This window comes from Bombus pyrosoma, linkage group LG11 (genome assembly GCF_014825855.1).
Source record: "Bombus pyrosoma isolate SC7728 linkage group LG11, ASM1482585v1, whole genome shotgun sequence".
Taxonomy (NCBI): Eukaryota; Metazoa; Arthropoda; class Insecta; order Hymenoptera; family Apidae; genus Bombus; species Bombus pyrosoma.
The window spans coordinates 2,118,004-2,139,148 of NC_057780.1; the positions used below are offsets into that span (position 1 = coordinate 2,118,004).

Consider the following 21,145-nt stretch of genomic DNA (forward strand, 5'->3'; position numbering starts at 1 on the left):
AGTTCCAACATTTGACGAAACACTGTATCCGCGTTAAATATCATTCTCGATCGGTCTAAATAAAAGCTGTTCAAGTTATTCTCCCAGTTAATATAAATCGTTACAAATGCGAACGACGGACTTTACTTTTGCCTGCTTACTTCCTTTAAACCAAGATGACGCGAAATATCGTTGATGCTACGGCGCGTAATCATCGATCGACTATGGGTAGCTTGTAGACGTACGTTTCGTTCTTCTGTTCCTAAATCCATTGTACGTGAGTATCTCTTTTTTCATTTTTAGCCAACTCGTTTCGAGTGAATCGCTTTATATATTCAAGTCACGCGTCATCAAAAACTTACCTATGTCCATTGGTCGAGTTTGGTTAGGTTGCCAAGTTTTTTTCACACAGATAACCTCTTCCGCCTTTCGAGATACGTTGGAATAATCGTCGTTGCTATTTCGCTGCATCGCATTCGCTAAAAATGTCTTGGTTATTCGGAAAGAAGAAACGACATAAGGACTCGCCTCCCGATTCGACGGAAGAAGAACAGTCATCGAGTCAAAGCGACGGATTCGATATCATTTCAATGCCCCCAGCAATGCCAATGGATACAAGCCACAACACCGCGGCTACTCATTCTAGTAGTAATTTATATCCGTACGTTCCTCCTGTTCCAAATTTTGGCCAAGGTTTACCGCCCGAATTGCACAAAGACTATAATCAAGGAGAGAACGCACCGCACTATCTGAACGGAGTTCCATTTAAACTGTGCAAACGTCTGGAGATTAACGCGAGCAACGATTTCGAGATAGACAACCTTAGAATTAGCGAGATTTTGTCTTTTATAGAGAGAATAGAAAATCGAAATTACGATTATAGTTTCTCGTTGGAAGAAAGCATCATGGCAGAAATGAGCAGTAGAAGCGACGAATGATTTCCTTTCCAACGTGCAATGTCCACGAGATCGTCTAAATCACCATTACTCGTTACTTTGATTAATGCGTTCGTAATTAAACATGTACTTTCTACTCGTGGTTTAACGAAGGAAAGGAAAACAAGGAAAAGGAACTAAACCAAATTACCTTCACCCACGCTCGATAATGCACGAGCACAAATTTATTCGATAAAGAAAATACGCGATCAAGTTTTTGTACGCGCGTTTGTAACATAGCACTTATCCATAATTTTAAGTATACTCTATATTATATGTTTGTACATTTGTATCGGATGTATAATTTTAATGTGTTAATAAGTGCTTTTAATAAATATTAAGCATCACCAGACTTAAGATTGATTCTTTCAACGCGACATACACCTGTCAACGTTTGATAGCGAATCGATTGCGAACGTCATTGACGAACAGGAGAGAAAACGTATTATACAAATATCGTGTGTATTATCGTAGTACCAGACAAAGCGAGGTGATGGCGAACACCAGAAGATAAAATGGCAGCCAAGTTTTAAGAAAACCTGAAAAACTGAAAAAAGACAGGTGCGTTCTAAGATGCTCGGTAACGTTGATGTCGACGTCGAATCTTCTCTTACCTTACATACTTTCCCCGAATAAGCATAAGCAACGCAACCTTTACCATATTCCAATTATTCGAATTATCATAGGACATTAGGTCTAACGCTGTAGCTACGTGAGAATGACAGTTGTCGCAGCATAAATTGTGCTGTGAAGAAGATAGATGTGGTCTTAGAGAAAAATAATTGCGAAGATTAGGGCAAGCTTAAGCACTAACCATCCTATTTTTATAGATTTCACTCGCATGTGCGACAGCAGAATCCCATCCCTGAACGCCTCCTTTGGCTTTGGTATAGTTCAATTGCAAGTATTTCGTGGGCTTTCCAAACGTCATATTATCTTCCGCAACGTGATACGGGCCAGCGAAGTCTCGTATCACACCGGTAGAAGTGGCAATCCCCACGTGACCAATGATCGGTAAGAAATATCTTCACAACGAAACAAAAGCAATCGCTTTGAGGTTGCGATAAGGGGAGATATTGCGAAATCAGCAACGCAAATATATCATATATCGATCGATTCGTACTATATAAGAACTCCAGCGTGCCACCGATTGAGGTTATTTTTCTAGCTTTACTTACGTCAGAATCGGTAGAGGTGTCCAAACTATACAAAATGGGAATTTTTGCCTTTCCAAATTAATAGCAAGATCTATATTTGACATATTATCGGAGTACTCTTGCGGTTCAGACAACAATTCCTCCTCTTTCATATTTTGTTTTGATAGTGAGCGACAACCTAGCTACTTTCTTTCTCTTTCTCGCGCACACACACACAAACACACACATGCGCGCGCTCTCTGTCTCCTCCGGAGACATCTGATGTCACTTCTTGCAATTAAAGTTTGAAAGCGCAGCTGGCGCGCAGTACGATAACACGATGGCAGATTGGAAGGAAGCATTCGAGATCCATCGTGAATATGTCGTCGAACAGACGTGTATGTTCACGGAAATCGATTCGTCGAATTAGGCGATAAAAGAATGGGACCGATTGGTTCGGATGTATCGAACTTTTAGGACTATACGAAGGCATATTCGTTGAAAACGTAAACGAAGGTAAAAGTACCGGTAGGCGTTCGTTATTGCTGCACGTTACTCGGACAATAAGAAATTGACAGGGCGATGGAAAGTTGCGTGAAATATCTGTTTGTATAGGTTGTAAACGAAGATAGGAGGTGGTGGTATAGAGCGAGGAGAACCGTGCAAAGGATACCATAAAAATGCTTTATACCGTAATAAGGAGGTACGTAACAGTGTTGCGAACTAATGAAATTATGTGCGTAATCGCGATGGTAGTTTCTCGAAAGGCAGAACGTTCCCTTCCGTCGATAGGAGATGTTCCATCGGTTTCGGCTCGATAAGATCTAGATCGAGAAATCTTGAAAACGCATACGGTATTCGCGCGTGTCGAGGTAGATAGAGGAGGGGCATCGAAAACGCGCGATGCTAGCGCTAAAAGCGATTGTAGGGATATCGCTATGGTGGTCGATCGTGGTAACGGGTGAAGGTAACATCGTCCGTAATGAGGATATCTGCGGAGCTCAGAACGGACGGCGATTGTATCTGGAGCTAGGAGAGAAGGGTATTCTATACGCCAGAAACGTCTCGCTGATAAAGAACGAGCCGAGACAAGAGGGCTCTCAGGTATATACGACCAACAGCTCCCACGCTCAGTGTAATCTCGAGCTGGTGACATGTCCGTCCTGCGTGATAATCGTCACCTTCGAGAGCATCGCGTTGTCGCATCATTGCGGCGACGGCAGCGTCACGTTGGATAGCCCGTGCAGGTAATTACGTGCACGCGTCTGTTAGGCGTCAACGCGTTCAACCTTCGTTCGGCGTTTTGTTTTCGTCTCCGCAGGTGCGATTACGTGTGGATCTCGGAGCCGCCGTACGAGGATGTGTCGGGAACTCCGTTTTGCGGACTGTACGCGCCGATCACGTACAGGTCCAGCACGAGAACTTTGTCGATCACGCTGCTTTACAGTCAGTCGCACAAGCACGCGTTCACGCTGGAGTACACGGCGGAGAGTAAGCAGATTAATTTGAAGAGAACATCGCGGAATTAATAGCGCGTTGGATCGAAGATCGATCGATACGATTCACGATCCGTTGACAGGGAACAGATTACACCTGAGGGGTACCGAATTGACAACGGCGACCGGTCAAGCAGCCAAGGGATTGAACAACACCGGCGGTGGGATTTTAACGTCTCCGTTCTTCCCGGCTCGGTATCCTCGCGATCTTGGCTTGGAGTACGTGGTCACCTGTCCCAGTGAAGCACCGTCCTGCCGCATCAGGTTGTTGTTCAGTGATTTTCAGCTGGCGACCGTGTCGATAATGGAGGTAAGTGCAAACTAACCGAAGCAAAAACGATCGCCTGTCATATCGACGATGGTTCTGCGCGATCTAGTTCTACGATTGGAACGGTCAACGATTGGACGTGAGTAGCGGCGCGAGATTTCGGCCACCGGTAATAATGAGCTCCGGCCCTTCGTTGCTGATACGATTCTACGCAAATGGCGGCACCGGATTGGGTTACAAGGCTTTCTATTCATTCGTGATTGGACACCCCTTGGACAAGTCCGTGCAACCGATAACCGACTGCGGCGGCTACGTGGAGAATCTTGGTGGCACGATTACCATGTTGGATATGGTGGGCGAGGGGGTAAAAACTTACGACTGCGTCTGGCTGATCAGGCCCCCCAAGAACTTTTTACACATGAAAACGCATATGTATCTGAAGGTGATCACGTTCGCGGACATGGGTGAGTGTAGACGCGTGATCTTTGTTTATCTCTCTTCTTCAATTGCCCGCAGACAATCCGTATACGTCGTCGAGGACGAAATGCAAGTGAGAGAAGACGGTTCGCGGATAAACGCGTACTAGTCTGTATTTTGCTTTCCGTTATCATGGGGAATAGGAAGCAGTGCCTGCGGACAAACGTTGGAAGAAACGCGCGACTCAGTTTAATTATTCTACTCGCTTTCGCATTCGTTTCAGCCGGCAATACCGAATTAGTGGTAAAACAGGGGCCCACTTCGGCTCTTTTGCCGCTCGAGATCCTCAGACATCCAGCGAGTCAGGTGCAACCACCGAGGCACAGAGAGCACGTCGCTCCCGTCACCAGCGGCTTTCACGTCAGTCTACGAGGAACGTTTGGCTCGTCCTCGCACCTGGCGATTGCCTACGCGGCCTTCAGTTACATGGGTGAGCGCAACCTTCGCGAATCCTGATCCCGTTCGATTCGTCATTCCCTCTCGTCCGATCATTCGCAGACTGTTTCGCGGGATCGGACTTTCTTTGCCGCAATCACAGATGCATACCGAGTCAGCTGAATTGCGACGGTTTCGATCACTGCGGCGACAACAGCGACGAACCGGCAACCTGCTTTCAAGGTATGTAAACGCAATCGTTCAAACCGTTTCAGTTTCGTTTTGTTCGACGCGAACATCGTCTCGTAGATTGGGAGCTCGAACCTCAGGATCGAAAATGGCACGCGAACAAGGCGAATTACTACTTTCCAAAGATCGATCGCTACCCAGACCTGAAGACGGCTACTCTGGTGTTTGTGGCGAGCAGCCTCGGACTGATCGTCTTGATATCGGCGCTGATCATCTTGCTGTACAGAATTGGCGCCAGAGCCAGGCAGCAAAGAGAGCTTCAGTCAAGACTGCAAACGATCAGCGAGCTTCTAGGTAGGAAGACAGTTAATACGTACATCTAATACGGGAGTCATTGCCTGTAGAGCATGGATAGTCCGGCGGTCATCGTCGATTTCTCTCACCGTCACTTTCGACAGTTTTCGATATTGCAGACGGAGCGCGAATCGACGAAATCACGGTGTCGGACGACCCGCCGGTGTACGAAGCACCACCTGGCTACGACGAGGTGGTCAAGCTCGGATTCGACTCGGAGATCATCGCTCGAAGAAAGAAGAGGGCGCTCGGTCGAGAAACTCGCGACAGGAGTTCGCCCAGTCAAAGCTGCTCGTAAGTAACCTACCGATATCTTTTCCTTTCACTCGACGCATTCTTCGTTATACCTGTTTCACGCGGTACGAATACGAATTGGTTGGCCGATCGAAGGTTGGACGTCGAACGATCCTCCTCGGTTTGTTCGCTGGCCGAGATGGCAGGCAGCAGTCGCGGGAGCGGTCGCGCTACGTCGAGCTCCAACCAGGACGCGGGGATTACGAAGAACCGAACTACGACTCGGCGGTTGCCCGAGAGCCCACCGCCGCCGTACGTCACTCCTCCAGGATCGATATCGCGACATTTCAACGTATCCGGATTAGCGTCGATCGATTCGAACACGCGTAAGTATTCCCACCTTCGTAGGTACTTGCTGTGGTTGAGTGGGTGCAGCAAACACCGCTTGGACGTGTGAGTTTCACGCGAGGATGTTCCGTCAGGCGAACGGCACGACGAAGAACAGGAGGAGGGAAAGGAGAAGGAGGAGGAATCGCGTCGGCGGAACTGGCTTCGTCGAGCCGGCGAACCGTTCTCATCGCCCTTGTCCGGAAACGACGATCTTCCAGGACCGACCACCCCGGGGGACCTCGAAGCACGGGGATCATTGGTCTCGATCAACGTCGAATTTCTCGGTGCGTATTCGCCGACTTGCAGCGCTTCGAATTCGATCCGAACGGCCAGCGTCTCGTGTGATTCGCAGCGGAGAACCTCGCGCGCTGCTTCGATCGACGCGGAGTCGTTGGATCGCGGAGACCGAGGAGGAGACGCGGAAGAAACTGTCGAGGGGGAGAAACGATCCGGAGCAACCATCGAGTCGGACATGGAAGAACAGATCGGGGAACCGTGCGAGGGTCCGGGCGACCAGCCAACCGTCGAGGATGCCGTCGCGGACAGCGTTACCGAGGATAACGTCAAGTCCGACGACGGTTTCGTGTCCGGATGCTCCTGCGAAGGTGCCTGCGGCTGCGCCACCGTTCGTCGATCGTCGTCGTTCAGAGAGCGAACCATCGGCCGCCTGTGGTCGGTTCGCCGCATTACCGCGGACCAAAACGCGGAACGCTCGGCGACGGAAGAGACGAATAGGCGACGCTGGCAGAGGGAAAGTGGAAAGAGATCGGGCCAGGAACAAAAGCGAAACGAAAAGAAGGAGAATGCTGTGGGGTATACGAGAAGGGGTAGGAAGGTGGAAGAGCGAGAGGACGAAGATATGGAAGAGGAGGAACGAGAGGAACGAGAGGAGGGAAAAGAAGGAGGAAGCAGCTATCAGTCAAGAAGCAGTACGATCGTGAAATTGTTGGGCGCGAGAATGGGTAAATGGCAAAATGGAAGCGCCGGGTCCACGGTTGCATCTACGGCGAGTTCGACGCCGTGCGGTACCTTCGGGAAGTCCATGAGGAAATTGCCGGTTTGCTCGCGCGACGGATACCTCGGCAGAACGTCGACGATCGGATCGATCAGCAGTTACGAGAAGTTGTGCAACGGCGAGTTCGAAGAGTCGCGGATGAATTTGCACGCCTCCGATCCGGTCTCGATCGGATCGTCGTACCGCGAACGACGAGGCTACCGACGATACTCGAGCTGCGATCTGCAGAGTCTCTACGAAGGAATGAGGATCTTGGATGGATTCCTGGCGCGAAGGGGCCTGGCGGTCGCGCACACTCGGAAACAATCGGTAACGGTGATGTTGTTCGGAACACCGGAGCACGGAGCTATACGGCGACGACCTATCGGCGAGGAGGGAACGATTCGCGAGATTGGACGCGTTTCTCGACTCAGTCTGGACGGTCTTTCGAATTGATCGAGGATTCCATCGGGCGAAGATCACGTTCGTTCGTCAAACGGGACACGGGACGGACGTAGAAACGAAGAGAAGAGAAACAAGTAACGGACACTTTTGCGAAAAAGATTTATTTTTGGTAATGTTGGCAACGACGATCGGATAACATGTAGCGAATCAGAAACGCGGCGACGTCCGATCGCCTTTCGCCGCGTACCTCTCTTGAAGTTGTAAGGAAATTACGCTTATAGAGACGTAGTAAAATATACATATATATATATATATACATACTTATACACACATATACATATACATATATATTTACATATATATATATGCGAATATATGTATGCAATAATAATATAGTACATACGCGGGCATGAATTGGTACTCGCGCGTGTACGAAGGTGTTTCGTCGGCCATGGTACTCGTAGTAGTGCCCTGTGGTTGCCAAAGAAAACGAAATAAATTCGGCGAGACGGAATCTCAAGGTTGTTCGAGGCAAATCGATTTTGGCACTTTATTAGGCCTGGTTCCTGCGTAATACATCTGGCGGTTTCGATACGGCCCGAGATTTTCCACGCGAATTACTTGAGACAATGGCAATATTGCTTGGTTCCGCGATCCAAGCACTCCGCGGTAGAGGCGTAAGGATTGATCCTGCTAACCTCGTGGTCGGACAGGGTGTAGGTTCCGTTCTCGTGGTATCGAACCGTCACCTCGAACTTCGCATCCCCGGGGCTCACTTGTATCATGTAGAAGTAGGCGACGCTGCTCGAGTTTCCGAAGTCGATCACGCGGTCAACACGGTGCAACTTCTTCAAACGAAGTTTCGCGCACAACCGTCTTCCCTTCTTGTCCCGATAGCCGTCGAGCAGCTTGTCCACGTGATCGAGAAACACCTGCGCTCCCTTCTGAGCGATCGGATCGCGAGTGTCCACCGACTCGAAGGCGCTACAGGCGCACCAATGAGACGAGATTCCGACGTCGGAGCAACCTCTCTCGAGGGGCACCGGGCCCGCAAGCAGGCTGCGACATCCGGGGCATCCCGAGGACGGATTGGCCGAGCCACCTGACAACCGCAACACGTCCCTCAGTGTTTCGTAGAGGTCGAACGGCGAGATCAACCGACGTTGATTGGCGCGCAGCGACGAATACGCCTCTGGTCGTTCTTCTCGGAACCACTCGGGAAGCCAAAGGTAGAGGAACGGCAGCCTCTCCTCGTACCACCCGACGAACGTGTTCCTGATCGGGCCCCAGCGCATTCCGTGGTCGCTCAGCAGCACGATCATCGTGTCGTTCGCGATACCCTCGCTTTCCAGTCGCTTCAGCTTGTCGAGAAGTCGGCCGTCCATCGATGACAGTCCGTTCGCGTTCTCGTGGCTCACGCTGATCGTCCAGAAGAAGCCAAAATATGGCGAGCCGCGGAACGCTCGCGCGTACTCGGTCGCGTAATCGAGAATTCTATCGAAGCTGGTCTCGGGTCCGGTGCAATACTTGAGCCCGAATCTGAAAAGTAGGTAACGATGAAAAGCAGAGAAGACACCGCGACCCGGATAGAACCAACCATCGCATCTACCTCTTTTTCACTTTCAGCAACTTCTCGCAGGCGAGCATGTACGGTCGGAGGTAATAGTCGGTCGGCGGCTCGACGAAGCCCATCTTCAGATAGTTGAAGGTGTTGAGAGCCGTTTCGTCCTCGCCATAGGCAGTGGCGTAGCCCGCGTCGCGAAAATTCCGCCAGAGGAAGGGGCAACGATCGAGCATGTACGGAACGGTCGGTTTGCACAACGAGTAGGCCTGTGACTGGTTCTGTCCTGTCAGGATGGCCATCAAGTTGGGAAACGTATTGTCGCCCATCTTGTTGTATCCGTCGAATCGAAGCCAGCCGGTTTCCAGCAAGTATCTCTCGGTGATCGGCATGCTACGTATAAAGTTCAATCGACTGACGCTGTCGATGCCGAGCAGCAGGACGCTCAGCTTTCTAGAAAGAGCCACGGTGCCGAACGTGGTCGACTGCTGGCTGTCGTTGCGTCGCGTCCGATCGCGAACCTTCTCAGGGTTCGGAATGGCGTGAACGTTCTCGTAGATTGGCTTACCGCGTTGTCCGCCGCCACCGCCGATCTTCGAATCGACGGTGCAACTGACCATCACAGCCTGGGCGTCGTCGGGCGTCGTCGTTTCCTTCTCGAAGCTCTCGCATCGTTTCACACTAGAAAAAAGATGGTCGCGATCGAACGCGTGGCGTGTCACGCAGCCATCTGATTGGTCGATCGGTTGCGTTAAGGTCGATTTGTATCATCCGTTCAAACACGGAACAGCGTCGCAGTGATTTATTAAATAAGGATGCGTTTATACGTATATACATATATATATATATATATATAGCCTCAGACGTGTGACTACGACGATCGACATTCTCGGCAAACCGATCAAAGTTATCGGGACACGGTTGAATGGAATCCATAGAGATACGTGCACCCATATCTCGTACGATATGCATTTAGTTATCAACAGACGAACGCATGACCGTTCTATATTTTGCAACGCGTCACGAGATTCTGACGGAATGAATCGGAAATTATAGTTTATACAATCAGGAGCTGCTGCTATCACCGGCAGCTGCGTCTCCTTACGTACGAGACGATGGAGCCTCGTGAAAAGGTGAAGCGTCGACGGAGGAACGTGACAACGCTGTTTATTCTGCGCGAAAACCGCTGGAAATTTGGAAAAAGATCACCGTTTCAACGAACTTGTCCACGATTACGATGATCTCGAAATGCGTCGTAAAGCTGGTTGAAACATTTCGATCGATCATTTCCTATACGCGTAATCGCCGATCGACCTTCGTTTTCACGTTATATGGAAGAATATTCTGTCGCTCGGCCTTAATTTTCAAACCACCTCCGCTTGGGTTAGTGGTACTTATGTAATATTCATCCGGCCGCGCACCGCGCCTTGAGGCGAGAGACCAACGTTGTTTATATCAATATCGATAAGTGTATTCACAGGCGCGACGTCACGCGACCGATTAATAGTCGCAAACCCATTACGTTAGTACTAACGCGATCAAGCTTGAATACTATGACGGAGCCACGAATTTATCCACGAGTTCGTCAAAATGGCGTTTTCTTCCGAACTTTTCGATAATTGATTAGATCCCTCTATCGATGCTTCGATCGATGACACCCTTTTCACGAGGATCCATCGGCCTGCGTATAATAAAGCACAAGCTGCGTTACAGTTGCGTGGAACGCAGATGGTTACGACGATGTTCCGTTGCCACGTTTCGAATCTTCGCGTTATTATTTTTGCGCTTATCGTTTATCGTTGCCAGACGCGAACCAATTGTATAAATACACGGACAACCCTGCAACCTGTCGAGTCACGCCTGTTACTGACACTCGAATCGGCAACCAATATCTGTAGCCGGAGAGATCGAATTTCGTTTACGTTGGCCAATCCACCAACTCGGAATCGAATCGTTCCGTGTTTGAACGGATAATACAAATCGACCTTTACCTTCGTTCTCTGTCTCACCCGAGGACACTCACACGATCGACGAATCCACGTTGTTGTCTTTGGTCGGTTTCTTCGGTTGTTTCTCGGCTCTGTACACCGGCGACCAACAGCATCTGAGGCCGGGATGACGGGCCGCAGTGGCCGGGTTCACGGACAGAACCACGGTGCCGTTTTCTCGTAGGGACAAACCGGTAAACGGCGGCTCGCTCGCGCATTTTTCAAACGCCTTCTTCTTCACGTAGGATCGGATCGACGGGTCAACGGGTTTCTTCGATGGCATTTGGCATCTCGAATTCCACACCAGGTAACCTTCCATCGTACCTACGCAGAGATCCGCGCGCTTCCGGATTATCCATCGCGTTGGTCGGCTAATCGTCGATCGTACTTACCGTCGACCGCGTTGTATGACTTGACGAAGGACGGATATCGTGGCTCGAGATCGTAATCCTTTTCCGAAGAAACGACGTAGAAGCTGGCCAGGAAAGCAGCAGGCAACAGCAGCAGAACGAAACTCGGTCGTCGACGAAGGCAATCGACGATCAACTGGGACCGTCTCATGAGTTTCCGCGAGGAGATTTCGTCGGTGACAGGCAACACCGGCTTCGATGTTCGCGAAACCATATTTTTCCGCGTGTCCTCGCTACCGTGCGTCGCTTCCACGCGACCGATCGAACGGTCATCGAGCCCGGTTCCCGGCGATCGCTTTTCGTCCTTTCCTCACCGGTCGATCGATCTCTCTCGCGAAATTACGATGTCCTTCGAGCGATCGTCGAGCGGCTAGGAAACGCCAACCTGGACGCTTACCTATCTATCCCTGCACCACTACCGCGCACCACCGTTGGCGATCGACGTGGTCGTCGTCGTCGTCGTCGTCGTCGTCGTGGCCGTCGTCGTTGATATCGATTTATTCGTCCGGAGAACGAACCTTCCTTCGACCTCGATCGCGCTCGATCGTCGGCCAGCAACCAACGGTGGACACCGAGCGACGATTTTTCAGCGATGCGGACCAGTTTCTCCGTCCGATCGTTCCGCACTGCCGGGTAACGTAGTCGACCGCGTTTCGACGACGACTGACGGCAAATGCGTCTTTCCAGATGGGTAGGGAGGACTGGCAACGGAAGAAACTGCGACGCGATGCGACGATGCGACCCAACGCTGGCCAATGCGAGGCAACGCGACGTCAGGGTTAGGTTTGGTAGTCTACGCAGGTGTTCGGTTCGCGTTCGTCAACGTAGAATCTTCGGTGACCGATATCGGGGAAATCGTCGAGTCGAACGAAGGTTACAGAGGAACGAGAAAGGTTTCGAAGTTGCGGACACGGCTTGGCTCGACGCGACGAATCGACGAACCAAGGTTTCGCGTGGTCGTCGAAACACAGCGAGACACTAGGAACTAGGAACGATGGTTGGCTATCGACGCGTACTCACCCCACCGAAGTGTTGGCTCGCTTCGCGCAGATGCGCGCATCTCCTCCAATTTCGAATCGAAACGTGGCCGAATCGAATTTTCCACGTCCACACAGACTCTCGGCTGGAAACGTCCGTTACGTTGTACGGACCACATACGCGCGGCGATGCTCTCGCCGCGGCATCGAGGGGACGTTACGAAAAGAACGATCATCGATTCTTCCAGGTTTTCCAGTACGTTTATTCGAATCGCGAATCTACCAAAAAATACACGCTTGGATACAAATGATCGGCGGTCGCGTCGCATCGGAACCTTGCCCCGTGCTGGAACGTCAGGCTGCCGTTGATTCGTCCTCTCCTCGGACCTCGTGAATCACCACGCTTGCAACATCGAGCATCGTTATTCGGCTAATCTCCAGCTCGTTCGTTGTAACGCCTACCGGACCCAGTTAAGGAAATTGCGGACATCCTGTCATCAAAGATACGGAAAATCATTAACGACCATGCGATAACAATTAACGGCTAATTAAGTGGCATGCGCGCAGACACACGATGTCGTGCAATCCCTTGGACGAGCGGGTGTGCGTTGCATTCCAGTTAGATACTTTTATCCACGACGTCCGGTTCCGTCGCTGCAAACGTTGGTAAAGAGAAAAGAGAAAGGAAGCATACTAACTACAAACGGAACAGCGTTTCTCGTCCGAGCCGTCGCCGCAGCCGTCGCGGCCGCTGCAGGCGATCGCGTCCGATCGACACCTGCTGTTGTCGCACCTGAACGGACAATGTCTGGTGGCGACTCTGCCGCGGCTTCCGACTTGCCTTCGACAAACTCCCCTCGGCTCGTCGCTTCCGTCGCGACAAGACACCACGGCGTTGCAGAACTCGTACGCTGGCAGGCATTGTCCGTTGTCACACCTGAACGCTCCTTCCGGACATTCTACGACACGGATTCATTGTGTTCGATCATTGGAGAATCGAGCGGTATTCGCGACTCGCGTCATTGCCAACGAAGCACTTACTCCGTCGATTGTTGCAGCCGAACTCGTCCTCGCCTCGCGGACAGTCCCGTTTACCGTCGCACATTAGCGCTCTCGACACGCAAACGTCGCTCCTACCACATCTGAATGCTTGTACAGGGCATTCCGTCCCTCCTTCTCGCACCGAGCATCGTTCGTCCGAGCCGTCGCCGCAGTCCGGCCGTCCGTCGCAAACGAAGAACCAACTGATGCATTTTCCGGAATTCTTGCATTGGAAGGTGCCAGCCGCGCAACCGGTATTTCTCGCGGAGCAGCTTCCGTTTCCTCGGAAACCACAGTCGCACGTTCCGTCGATGCATCTCGAGTAGGGATCCGCCAGCCGGCATTCCAAATCCGAGACGCAATCGTGTCCTAAACTGATGGCCGATGGCGGCTCGGTCGCCTCCACCTCCGACTGTCGATCTGTTTTCGAAGCGGACGCTGCGTAAAAGTTTGCGCAAAAGTTTTATCGATAACGATTTTCTCCCTTTTTATCGACCGTCTGCCTCTTCCTTTTCTCTTACCTGACGTCCACACCGTCGACGACACGGTTTCGGTGAGCGCCTCGACCACGATAGCGTCGTCTCTGCTGTCGTAGTCCGCCGTCGGTAAGACGTTTTGCGAGTGGAAAGAATTCGTCGTCTCGGTGGTCGCGTCAAGGGGAAACGACGGGATTGCCGACTGCGCGGTATCATTTTTCAGCCAGTCGATTCGAACTCCTGAAAAGAGCCGAACGAAATACGTGGGTAGTCGATGCAACATCGTTTCTGCGCCATCTAGTTACCTGTTTCCATCTCTTTCTCCGCCTCGTCCTCTCGTCGATCGTCAAACGTCTGAGTTTGCTCGTCGTGGCGAGACGACATCGTCGCTGTCGCGATCGTTCCCGTCGAGAAATCGTCGAACATCGGTAAAGGTCTAACCAGATCGTCGGGTCGGCAAATATCGTTTTCGCGACGCATAGGCGCCGTGCATTGGCAACGTCCGAACAGGTTGGGGATCAAGAAATCACAGTGTGAATTCCGCTGCCATAGACGACAATGGGCGTGCTCGTAGCAAACTTGGCCAAGTTTCGCCGCTGAAACGTTACGAAACAACGCGCGTTCGATCGATCTCTCATCGAAGATTAATCCCTGCTTGCTCGGACTCGTCGAAGCTTCGACGAAGGGCATACGACGAGGCCGGTAAGCGATTCGAGCTATCGTCTCGTTCGAATCTGACGGTTTTCGATATAGTCCAGTCGAAGTAGCCTTGGACGCAACGTTAAACGGTACGTGAAATTTCCTTGCGCCATATCGTTTCTCCGACGTACTCGACTACTTTAGTAACTCAGTCTCGTCGTTCGGACAGACGGCGTTGAAGCGTGTCTCATACAAACAGACAATGTCGACGATAAAGCGCAAATGTCGACAAGCCGAAAGTGTCAGAAAACTTCAATAGGCCTAACGGCCATCGATAATACCTTTCGACGATCAACCGCAGTCGTTGATTATGCATTAAGTTCGAGTCAAATAATCATCGATTTTTATTTAATCCACTGTAATAAATCCATCTATCAGTACATTATCATATGGGATAGAAACCACTGGTAATCCAAATTTCTAATATTTCTGAACAAAGAATTTCTATAATGCGAGATACGAAACCTCAACTGTCTATATACCATGGACAGGTTAGGATAGACACCGTAATAAACGTATTACTGTTACCACGTTGGCGCAAGAAAATTTCAGCTACCATCTGACGTGGAATTTAGTCTTTTTCGATTTCACTGGGCCGATACGAAACGAGCGAAACACGCGTAAGGTCATGGTTACTCTAAACGAGTGGTCGGACGAAGCGACGTTTACAAATATCCGGAGACTGCGCTGCTCAGACTCGGCAAACGAGCTTAGAAAACTCCTAAAAATCTATTTTCGTCGATTCGACAGTTATAGCTCGACGAACGGTTTAACGATCGCGTCTACTTACGACCCAGACACGTATGCCGACGAAATTGGAGGAAACCATCCCTGCAGCCGCAGAAGCCATCCATGCAGCCGCTGTTGGCTACTTTCAAGGTGCATTGCTCGTCGACGAGACACTCCTGGCCCAAAAGAGTCGCTGCATATCGCCGCGAGAAAGGAAACAGCGCTCGTTGTTATATTCTCGTCGTCGTATCGAGGCTCGTAATCGCAACAAATTCTCACCCTCGAGGCAGTACGTTCCGTTGTACGCGGCAAAGTAGGGCAAACAGCGACAATAGCCATTCCGACAGTGACTACCCTCGATGCTGGAATCGCATTCCGCGTCCCTGGTACATCGCTCGTCCAGCCGCGCGCTCACTGTCCTCGCTGCCGAGCCCACAACCATCGTCCCCTGAAACGCGCATCGCAGTCTTCTCGTATTCCCGTTCGCCTGGCGACGGCAACGAGTAAACCAGAACCGCGGCTCGTTTCTTCGTTTATCCGGAAGGAAACGAGCGCGAACCAGCCTGGCGTACTCGTCGCCCGTTTGCTCGTCTTTTCCACGCGTTCGATTCCTACGCGCCCCTCTACCGCCTCTCACCCTGTTTCCTGTCCCATTACCTCGATCGCGTTTGCCAGTTTCTCATCTCATCGTCGAACAATAAGCGCGGACAAACGCGCCGCGAATACGGTAAAAACTGCTGGCAATACGGAAGAATCAAGCCGGATAGAATGGAAAGAGCAGGACCGTAAAGAAGAGACAAAGGTAGCTGGGAAAAAAAGAGAGAGAGAGAGGGGGGGGAGAAGACGGAATACGTCGAACGTGCAACGTAGCGAGAGACACGGAGGAATCGCTAACGGGGGAGAAGAGGGGCGACGACCGACACATGGCGATGTGCTCGGAAGGAAGTAAGCGCGAAACGAGACGACGTGGCGCGACATTCGCGTTCCGAGTTTAAAGTAGCCGCGTAACATGCACCGTTAATCAGGTGTTGCCAGCTAGCGCTTGGAGTTAGAGTTTCCAGTTCCTGCAAGACGACGTTTGTTTTCGCGGGAACGGCCGTTTACGCGGTTGACGCACCGCACTTCCATTTCCGCGTGTTTCGCGCCGCGCTTTCGTGCCCGTCGGCTCGCTTCACCCGCCCCATCTTCTTCTTTCGCCGAGCGCGAAACCGTAAATCTTGGCGATCATCGGTCGCGCACGAATAGCGCGCGAATTTGCGTCGGAGATGGTCCACCGGCGAACGAAACTCACCAAACGATCGATCGCGATCGCAAACAGAAGAACGACGATCGTTTCACCGTTGCCACGCATCGTTCTCTCGGCTACACGGCTCTTCGCCTCGACGACCGATTGTCGATCGATCGATCGATCGATCACACTGTATTTTCCTTTTCTTCTGCGTCGAGAGCGTGCTCGCGACGAACGAATCGATCTATCTCGCACGAGTACCCGGCGCGACTGCGATGTCCGCGCGTTCTTCGCAATGACTGAAAGCAAACGGCGACCCTGGCTGCTTTTGGTCCCCGTGCACGAACGATGCAAAAGCGGACACAACTGTGTTCCCTCGCTCTCCCACCTCTTTACCGCGCTCTCGGTCTTCGTCTCGGTCTATGTTCCGGACTTCTGGTCTCGATCCTTCTTCGAGTCACTACACTCCCTTCCGCGATCGTAGCGTATCGTGATCGGCAAATTCGCGGTTCGTTTGGACGATGTTTTGCCCGCTTCGCGTCCTATGTCTATGACGCGACTCTTCGAGAATAATAGTTGGAACTGTCGGACGAGGTAACAACGACGAGGAACGAGCAAGACGGAAATGGAAAAGGTAAGAAGAAAGGGTGACGAACGAATAATATTCGGGTCACGCGCAGACTGCTTCAAAATTCATTGGTATTCCAATACGAAACGAGCAACGAACTTGGTCGTGATCCACCACCCCTTCTCTTCTTCTTCTTCCTGCTCGATCAGCCGCGCTTCCCTTTCTCATCGTGTTCCTCGTCGTCTTGCCCGTTGTGTTACTCGTCGCACCGGTACATCTACCGGTGCATGTGGTTTCGTTAATTTCTACTCCTCGAGGAAGATTGGTCGCGCAACCGAACGGTATCGTTAACCTACCGTTTCGTCGGCACGTCATCGTTTCACGAGCTACCCTTGGCCCGTATCCGACTCGTGATCGAGACGCGAGTGACGGCCAGTCCTTCGGACTCTTTCCTTAGGCCCGCGCGATAAGCCGAAAGAAGGAGGCGTGAAGCGGGAAGCGGGAAGCGGGAAACGGCACGCGGTGAGTCGCCCGAGAAACAGGAAGCGCCACGATGGACTACGTTGGAATGTAAATGGAGAATCGACCGAGACCCGAGAACAAAAGAAGAGCCAACCGCGAGAAACGCGTAGTGCGCGTTGGGCGCGAGGTAAAAGACCTACACGGAAGTGCCATAAAATTCTGCAGGGCTCGAAGCAAGATGGGAAATGATCGCTACGTCGAAATCTTTGCCAATTCGTTTTGATCCGTGAACGAATAATTTCCTCTCGTCTGTACTTTCGAAAGGCACCGGTGGCTGATCTAGACGAAATTTTGTACACATCTTAGAATCAAATGGTAAATCTAAAATATAAAATTTTAGCTTCGGCAGACGGTACATTCGGAAGATACAGACAGGTCCCTATATACTGTTATACATATATAACAGATCTTTGTACTAACCTTAGACGCGATATATCGTGTGTCGATTTGGGTTAGGTTAATCACTGAAACATGAAATAAATCGGTCGAAAACACTGTCACCGACATCGCCTAATAGCAGCAAAGATCTATTATATTGCGTATGTATAGGGACCTCTGTTTTCGGAACACACGATTTCTCAACGACATTCTTGTTTTGTCCGTCCGAGCGTTCGTATTGTAGCACGTTTTGTGTGCTACGAAACAAGCGACGGGTCAGGGAAGATTACTAGCGTACCAACCGTGCCTATTTACAAAATTCTTTTCGCACTTCGATTAGACGATCGATCTCACCTTGGTGCTGCACGATTGCTCGTTTCATCCGCGAGAAATTCATTCGAGAAATGTGCGAATAAGGATGTCCGGAATCCATTTAAATATCTACCTTAATTTATCTCACGTTTCATTCTGAATGGATCCCAATTCTATGCTCTTATCTGACCGAGTATCTCGAAATTATGCTCTAACGACGGTAATGATAATCCTCCCGATCCCCGCACCTTCTATACCTTCTTCTTTTTCTCGTGCCTCGTTGTTCTCTTCGAATTAATTAGATCTCACTTATTAATTTTGCCGCGCGTATACGAGTACATGCATCCTTGTTCCTGTTTTCTTCTCGAAAGAGACGATTTTGATCGTACTCCAGAAAACGTATCGTAAAAGCGTCTCTCGATCTAGTTCGTTTTCAATTTCGCCAAAATTTCGTTCACTAATTTCGTTTTGAAACTTTTCATACCGACGATGTAAGCGATATTTGAAGAAGGCCGCCCTTTTAAAATCTTTCACGGAATTGGACTACCGCATGTGGATGGTTTCACCCAATCAAAAAATGGAAGATTTTGCATAGCCGACATTTCTAGAATATCTACCGGTAAAAAATTGCTTTTAGACTCTTTCTTGCGTCCAATGCTCTTCGAAAAAATAGGAAAGGGCAAGGGAAAGCAAAATGTTAATGTAATGTGTACATTCGAACGAATTATAATCATAAATATTACGCAACTTGTCCAATAGTTTGTCCGCACGCGTCGCCCTCAGCGAGTTGGTTGCTCAGAGGTTTTGTTGGAAGTATAGGTTAAACGTTAAAGAAATTACGCATCAAACATGGTATTCACTACGAAAATAATTTGCAATTCTGGTAAGTAGACGTAAAATCGCTTTGTATCGAATGATCATTGCTTCGAGTCGGTGTTTCTTTAAGACAACGATAGAATGTAGAAAGATTTCGTAAAGATGGAAATCATTCGAACGAAATTAGAATCGAAGAAACTTAAACTTTAATTTGCTCATCGATTGATTACAGACCATTGATAAAAGATTGCATTTCTTTTGCTTTCAGCACTCAGGCACACTGTGAAGCAGCTATTTTTAGTTGAGCGTCTTGTTAAACACGTAAGAAAATTACAATGGAATTTCCATAACCGCTACTTCCATGATACGTTCCTAAACTTAATGCTTGCGGGGTATCTCAAAATAAAACTTTTCTTTTTAGCAATTTTATGGTCAGTTACGAGCAGGGACATATTTATCGAGTCTGACAACGCAAAGGTTTTACAGCACGAAACAAGTGTTTAGTAGGACTAAGCCTCATTGTAACGTTGGTACAATCGGACATGTCGATCATGGAAAAACGACGCTTACAGCAGCTATTACCAAGAGTATATTTACCAGTTGATTTTCATTTACATTAATCATTTTATCTGTTGTGTTTACTGTTGTCCTTGTCTGTCGTAGTTCTTTCTCAAATGGAACTCGCAAAACCGAAAGAATACTCTGATATTGATAATGCACCCGAAGAAAAAGCACGCGGTATAACTATCAATGTCGCGCATATTGAATATCAGACGGAGAAACGCCATTATGGACATACCGATTGTCCAGGACATGCGGATTATATCAAAAACATGATTACTGGAACGTCACAGATGGATGGAGCTATACTTGTTGTTGCTGCTACAGATGGTACCATGCCGCAAACCAGAGAGCATCTACTTCTTGCTAAGCAGATTGGTATCAATAACATTGTTGTTTTCATCAATAAGGTAAGATCTTTCGTGTAGTTGGTTGAGTACTATCTATGTAAAAGCTATCTCGTCCCTCCTCTCTGTTGTCAAAAACGTTATTTTTATTCATAAAGGTTGATATAGCAGACAATGAAATGGTCGATTTAGTAGAAATGGAAATAAGAGAGTTGTTAACCGAAATGGGTTATGATGGAATAAACGTACCTGTTATTAAAGGTAGTGCCCTTTGTGCGATAGAGGGTACTAATCCAAATATAGGACAGGATGCTATAATGAAATTGTTAGAGGCTGTGGATTCTTATATTCCAACCCCTGTCAGAGAATTGGACAAACCTTTTTTCTTACCGATAGAAAATGTTTACTCTGTTACGGGTAGAGGGACGGTAGTTACTGGCAGATTGGAACGTGGAAAAATAAAGAAGGGCATGGAATGTGAGGTGATTGGGTACAACAAACTAATAAAGAGCACAATAACAGGAATAGAAATGTTTCATCAAACGTTGGAAGAAGCCGAGGCGGGAGACCAAATGGGTGCTTTGCTTAGAGGTTTAAAAAGAGATGACGTCAGAAGGGGTATGATAATGTGTAAACCAGGAAGCATGAAAGCCCACGATCATTTAGAATGTCAAATGTACGTGCTGACTCCTACGGAAGGAGGTCGAAAAAAACCTATTCATGATCTCATGCAAGGTCAAATGTTTTCAAAGACCTGGGATTGTGCAGCTCAATTAAATTTGTCAGCGAAGGACTTGGTCATGCCTGGCGAAGACTCTGGGTAAATTTTCTTTAAATGTTATTCAAGCAGAAAAACGTGTTACACGAATTGATAAATCGATTCAACGTGGATATGGATTTTTGTTTTCAGTATTACGATAAAATTGATAAGGCCAATGGTGTGTGAAAAGGGCCAGCGATTTACGATAAGAGATGGCTCGACGACTATAGCAACTGGAGTAATCACGAATATTTTGTCAGGTCTCAGCGAAATCGAGCGATTAGATCTTCTCGCAGGTAAAAAGAAACTGAAGAAAGAAGCGGCGGAAGCATAATTCAAATTATTTACTGCATTTATCGTGTATCAGTCAATATTCAACAAATACACACACACACACACACACACACACACACACACACACACACAATATATATATATACTATTATTATATATATATTATTATTGTAGAGTATTCGACTTAAAAATATTACTTTCAGTCATGTTGGAAATTTATAAATAAATTGTTCTTGTATATAATGT

The 21,145-nt window shown here is 49.1% G+C and overlaps 6 protein-coding genes across 12 annotated transcripts; 3 read left to right on the top strand and 3 right to left on the bottom strand.

Annotated features, from left to right (window-relative positions):
* Positions 1–78: 78 nt before the first annotated feature.
* Positions 79–1,266, top strand: LOC122573046. 4 transcript variants are annotated; one of them, XM_043738951.1, is made up of 2 exons: positions 79–220; positions 392–1,266. In XM_043738951.1, the coding sequence occupies exon 2, from the start codon at positions 465–467 to the stop codon at positions 915–917; it is 453 nt and encodes a 150-aa protein (XP_043594886.1). In that variant the 5' UTR covers positions 79–220; positions 392–464; the 3' UTR covers positions 918–1,266. The 4 variants fall into 4 exon arrangements, with proteins under 4 accessions (XP_043594886.1, XP_043594883.1, XP_043594885.1 ...); XM_043738948.1 differs by having other exon boundaries at positions 111–252; XM_043738950.1 differs by having other exon boundaries at positions 115–256; positions 369–1,266.
* LOC122573044 (transmembrane protein 222) lies at positions 1,062–2,362 on the bottom strand. Its single transcript, XM_043738945.1, has 4 exons — positions 2,093–2,362; positions 1,729–1,939; positions 1,529–1,659; positions 1,062–1,461 (listed from the first exon to the last, which is right to left on the bottom strand). The coding sequence occupies exons 1-4, from the start codon at positions 2,221–2,223 to the stop codon at positions 1,380–1,382; spliced, it is 555 nt and encodes a 184-aa protein (XP_043594880.1). The 5' UTR covers positions 2,224–2,362; the 3' UTR covers positions 1,062–1,379.
* A 449-nt stretch (positions 2,363–2,811) lies between these two features.
* On the top strand, positions 2,812–7,566 carry LOC122573023. 2 transcript variants are annotated; one of them, XM_043738883.1, is made up of 10 exons: positions 2,812–3,297; positions 3,372–3,541; positions 3,630–3,856; positions 3,924–4,278; positions 4,515–4,721; positions 4,790–4,909; positions 4,976–5,209; positions 5,314–5,503; positions 5,600–5,829; positions 5,926–7,566. In XM_043738883.1, exons 1-10 carry the CDS (start codon positions 2,954–2,956, stop codon positions 7,281–7,283), a joined length of 3,435 nt encoding a protein of 1,144 aa, XP_043594818.1. In that variant the 5' UTR covers positions 2,812–2,953; the 3' UTR covers positions 7,284–7,566. The 2 variants fall into 2 exon arrangements, with proteins under 2 accessions (XP_043594818.1, XP_043594819.1); XM_043738884.1 differs by having other exon boundaries at positions 5,329–5,503.
* On the bottom strand, positions 7,375–12,273 carry LOC122573027. Its single transcript, XM_043738899.1, has 4 exons — positions 11,174–12,273; positions 10,817–11,105; positions 8,842–9,474; positions 7,375–8,771 (listed from the first exon to the last, which is right to left on the bottom strand). The coding sequence occupies exons 1-4, from the start codon at positions 11,403–11,405 to the stop codon at positions 7,850–7,852; spliced, it is 2,076 nt and encodes a 691-aa protein (XP_043594834.1). The 5' UTR covers positions 11,406–12,273; the 3' UTR covers positions 7,375–7,849.
* Positions 12,274–12,407: 134 nt separating this feature from the next.
* LOC122573034 lies at positions 12,408–18,483 on the bottom strand. 2 transcript variants are annotated; one of them, XM_043738922.1, is made up of 8 exons: positions 16,405–18,483; positions 15,393–15,561; positions 15,175–15,306; positions 13,991–14,281; positions 13,731–13,925; positions 13,210–13,629; positions 12,867–13,127; positions 12,408–12,659 (listed from the first exon to the last, which is right to left on the bottom strand). In XM_043738922.1, exons 1-8 carry the CDS (start codon positions 16,462–16,464, stop codon positions 12,640–12,642), a joined length of 1,548 nt encoding a protein of 515 aa, XP_043594857.1. In that variant the 5' UTR covers positions 16,465–18,483; the 3' UTR covers positions 12,408–12,639. The 2 variants fall into 2 exon arrangements, with proteins under 2 accessions (XP_043594857.1, XP_043594855.1); XM_043738920.1 differs by having other exon boundaries at positions 13,210–13,647.
* Positions 14,147–21,003, top strand: LOC122573038 (elongation factor Tu, mitochondrial-like). 2 transcript variants are annotated; one of them, XM_043738932.1, is made up of 7 exons: positions 14,147–14,387; positions 18,881–19,004; positions 19,206–19,258; positions 19,359–19,524; positions 19,601–19,908; positions 20,004–20,665; positions 20,756–21,003. In XM_043738932.1, the coding sequence occupies exons 2-7, from the start codon at positions 18,971–18,973 to the stop codon at positions 20,937–20,939; spliced, it is 1,407 nt and encodes a 468-aa protein (XP_043594867.1). In that variant the 5' UTR covers positions 14,147–14,387; positions 18,881–18,970; the 3' UTR covers positions 20,940–21,003. The 2 variants fall into 2 exon arrangements, with proteins under 2 accessions (XP_043594867.1, XP_043594868.1); XM_043738933.1 differs by lacking the exon at positions 14,147–14,387 and adding an exon at positions 18,626–18,740.
* Positions 21,004–21,145: the final 142 nt, after the last annotated feature.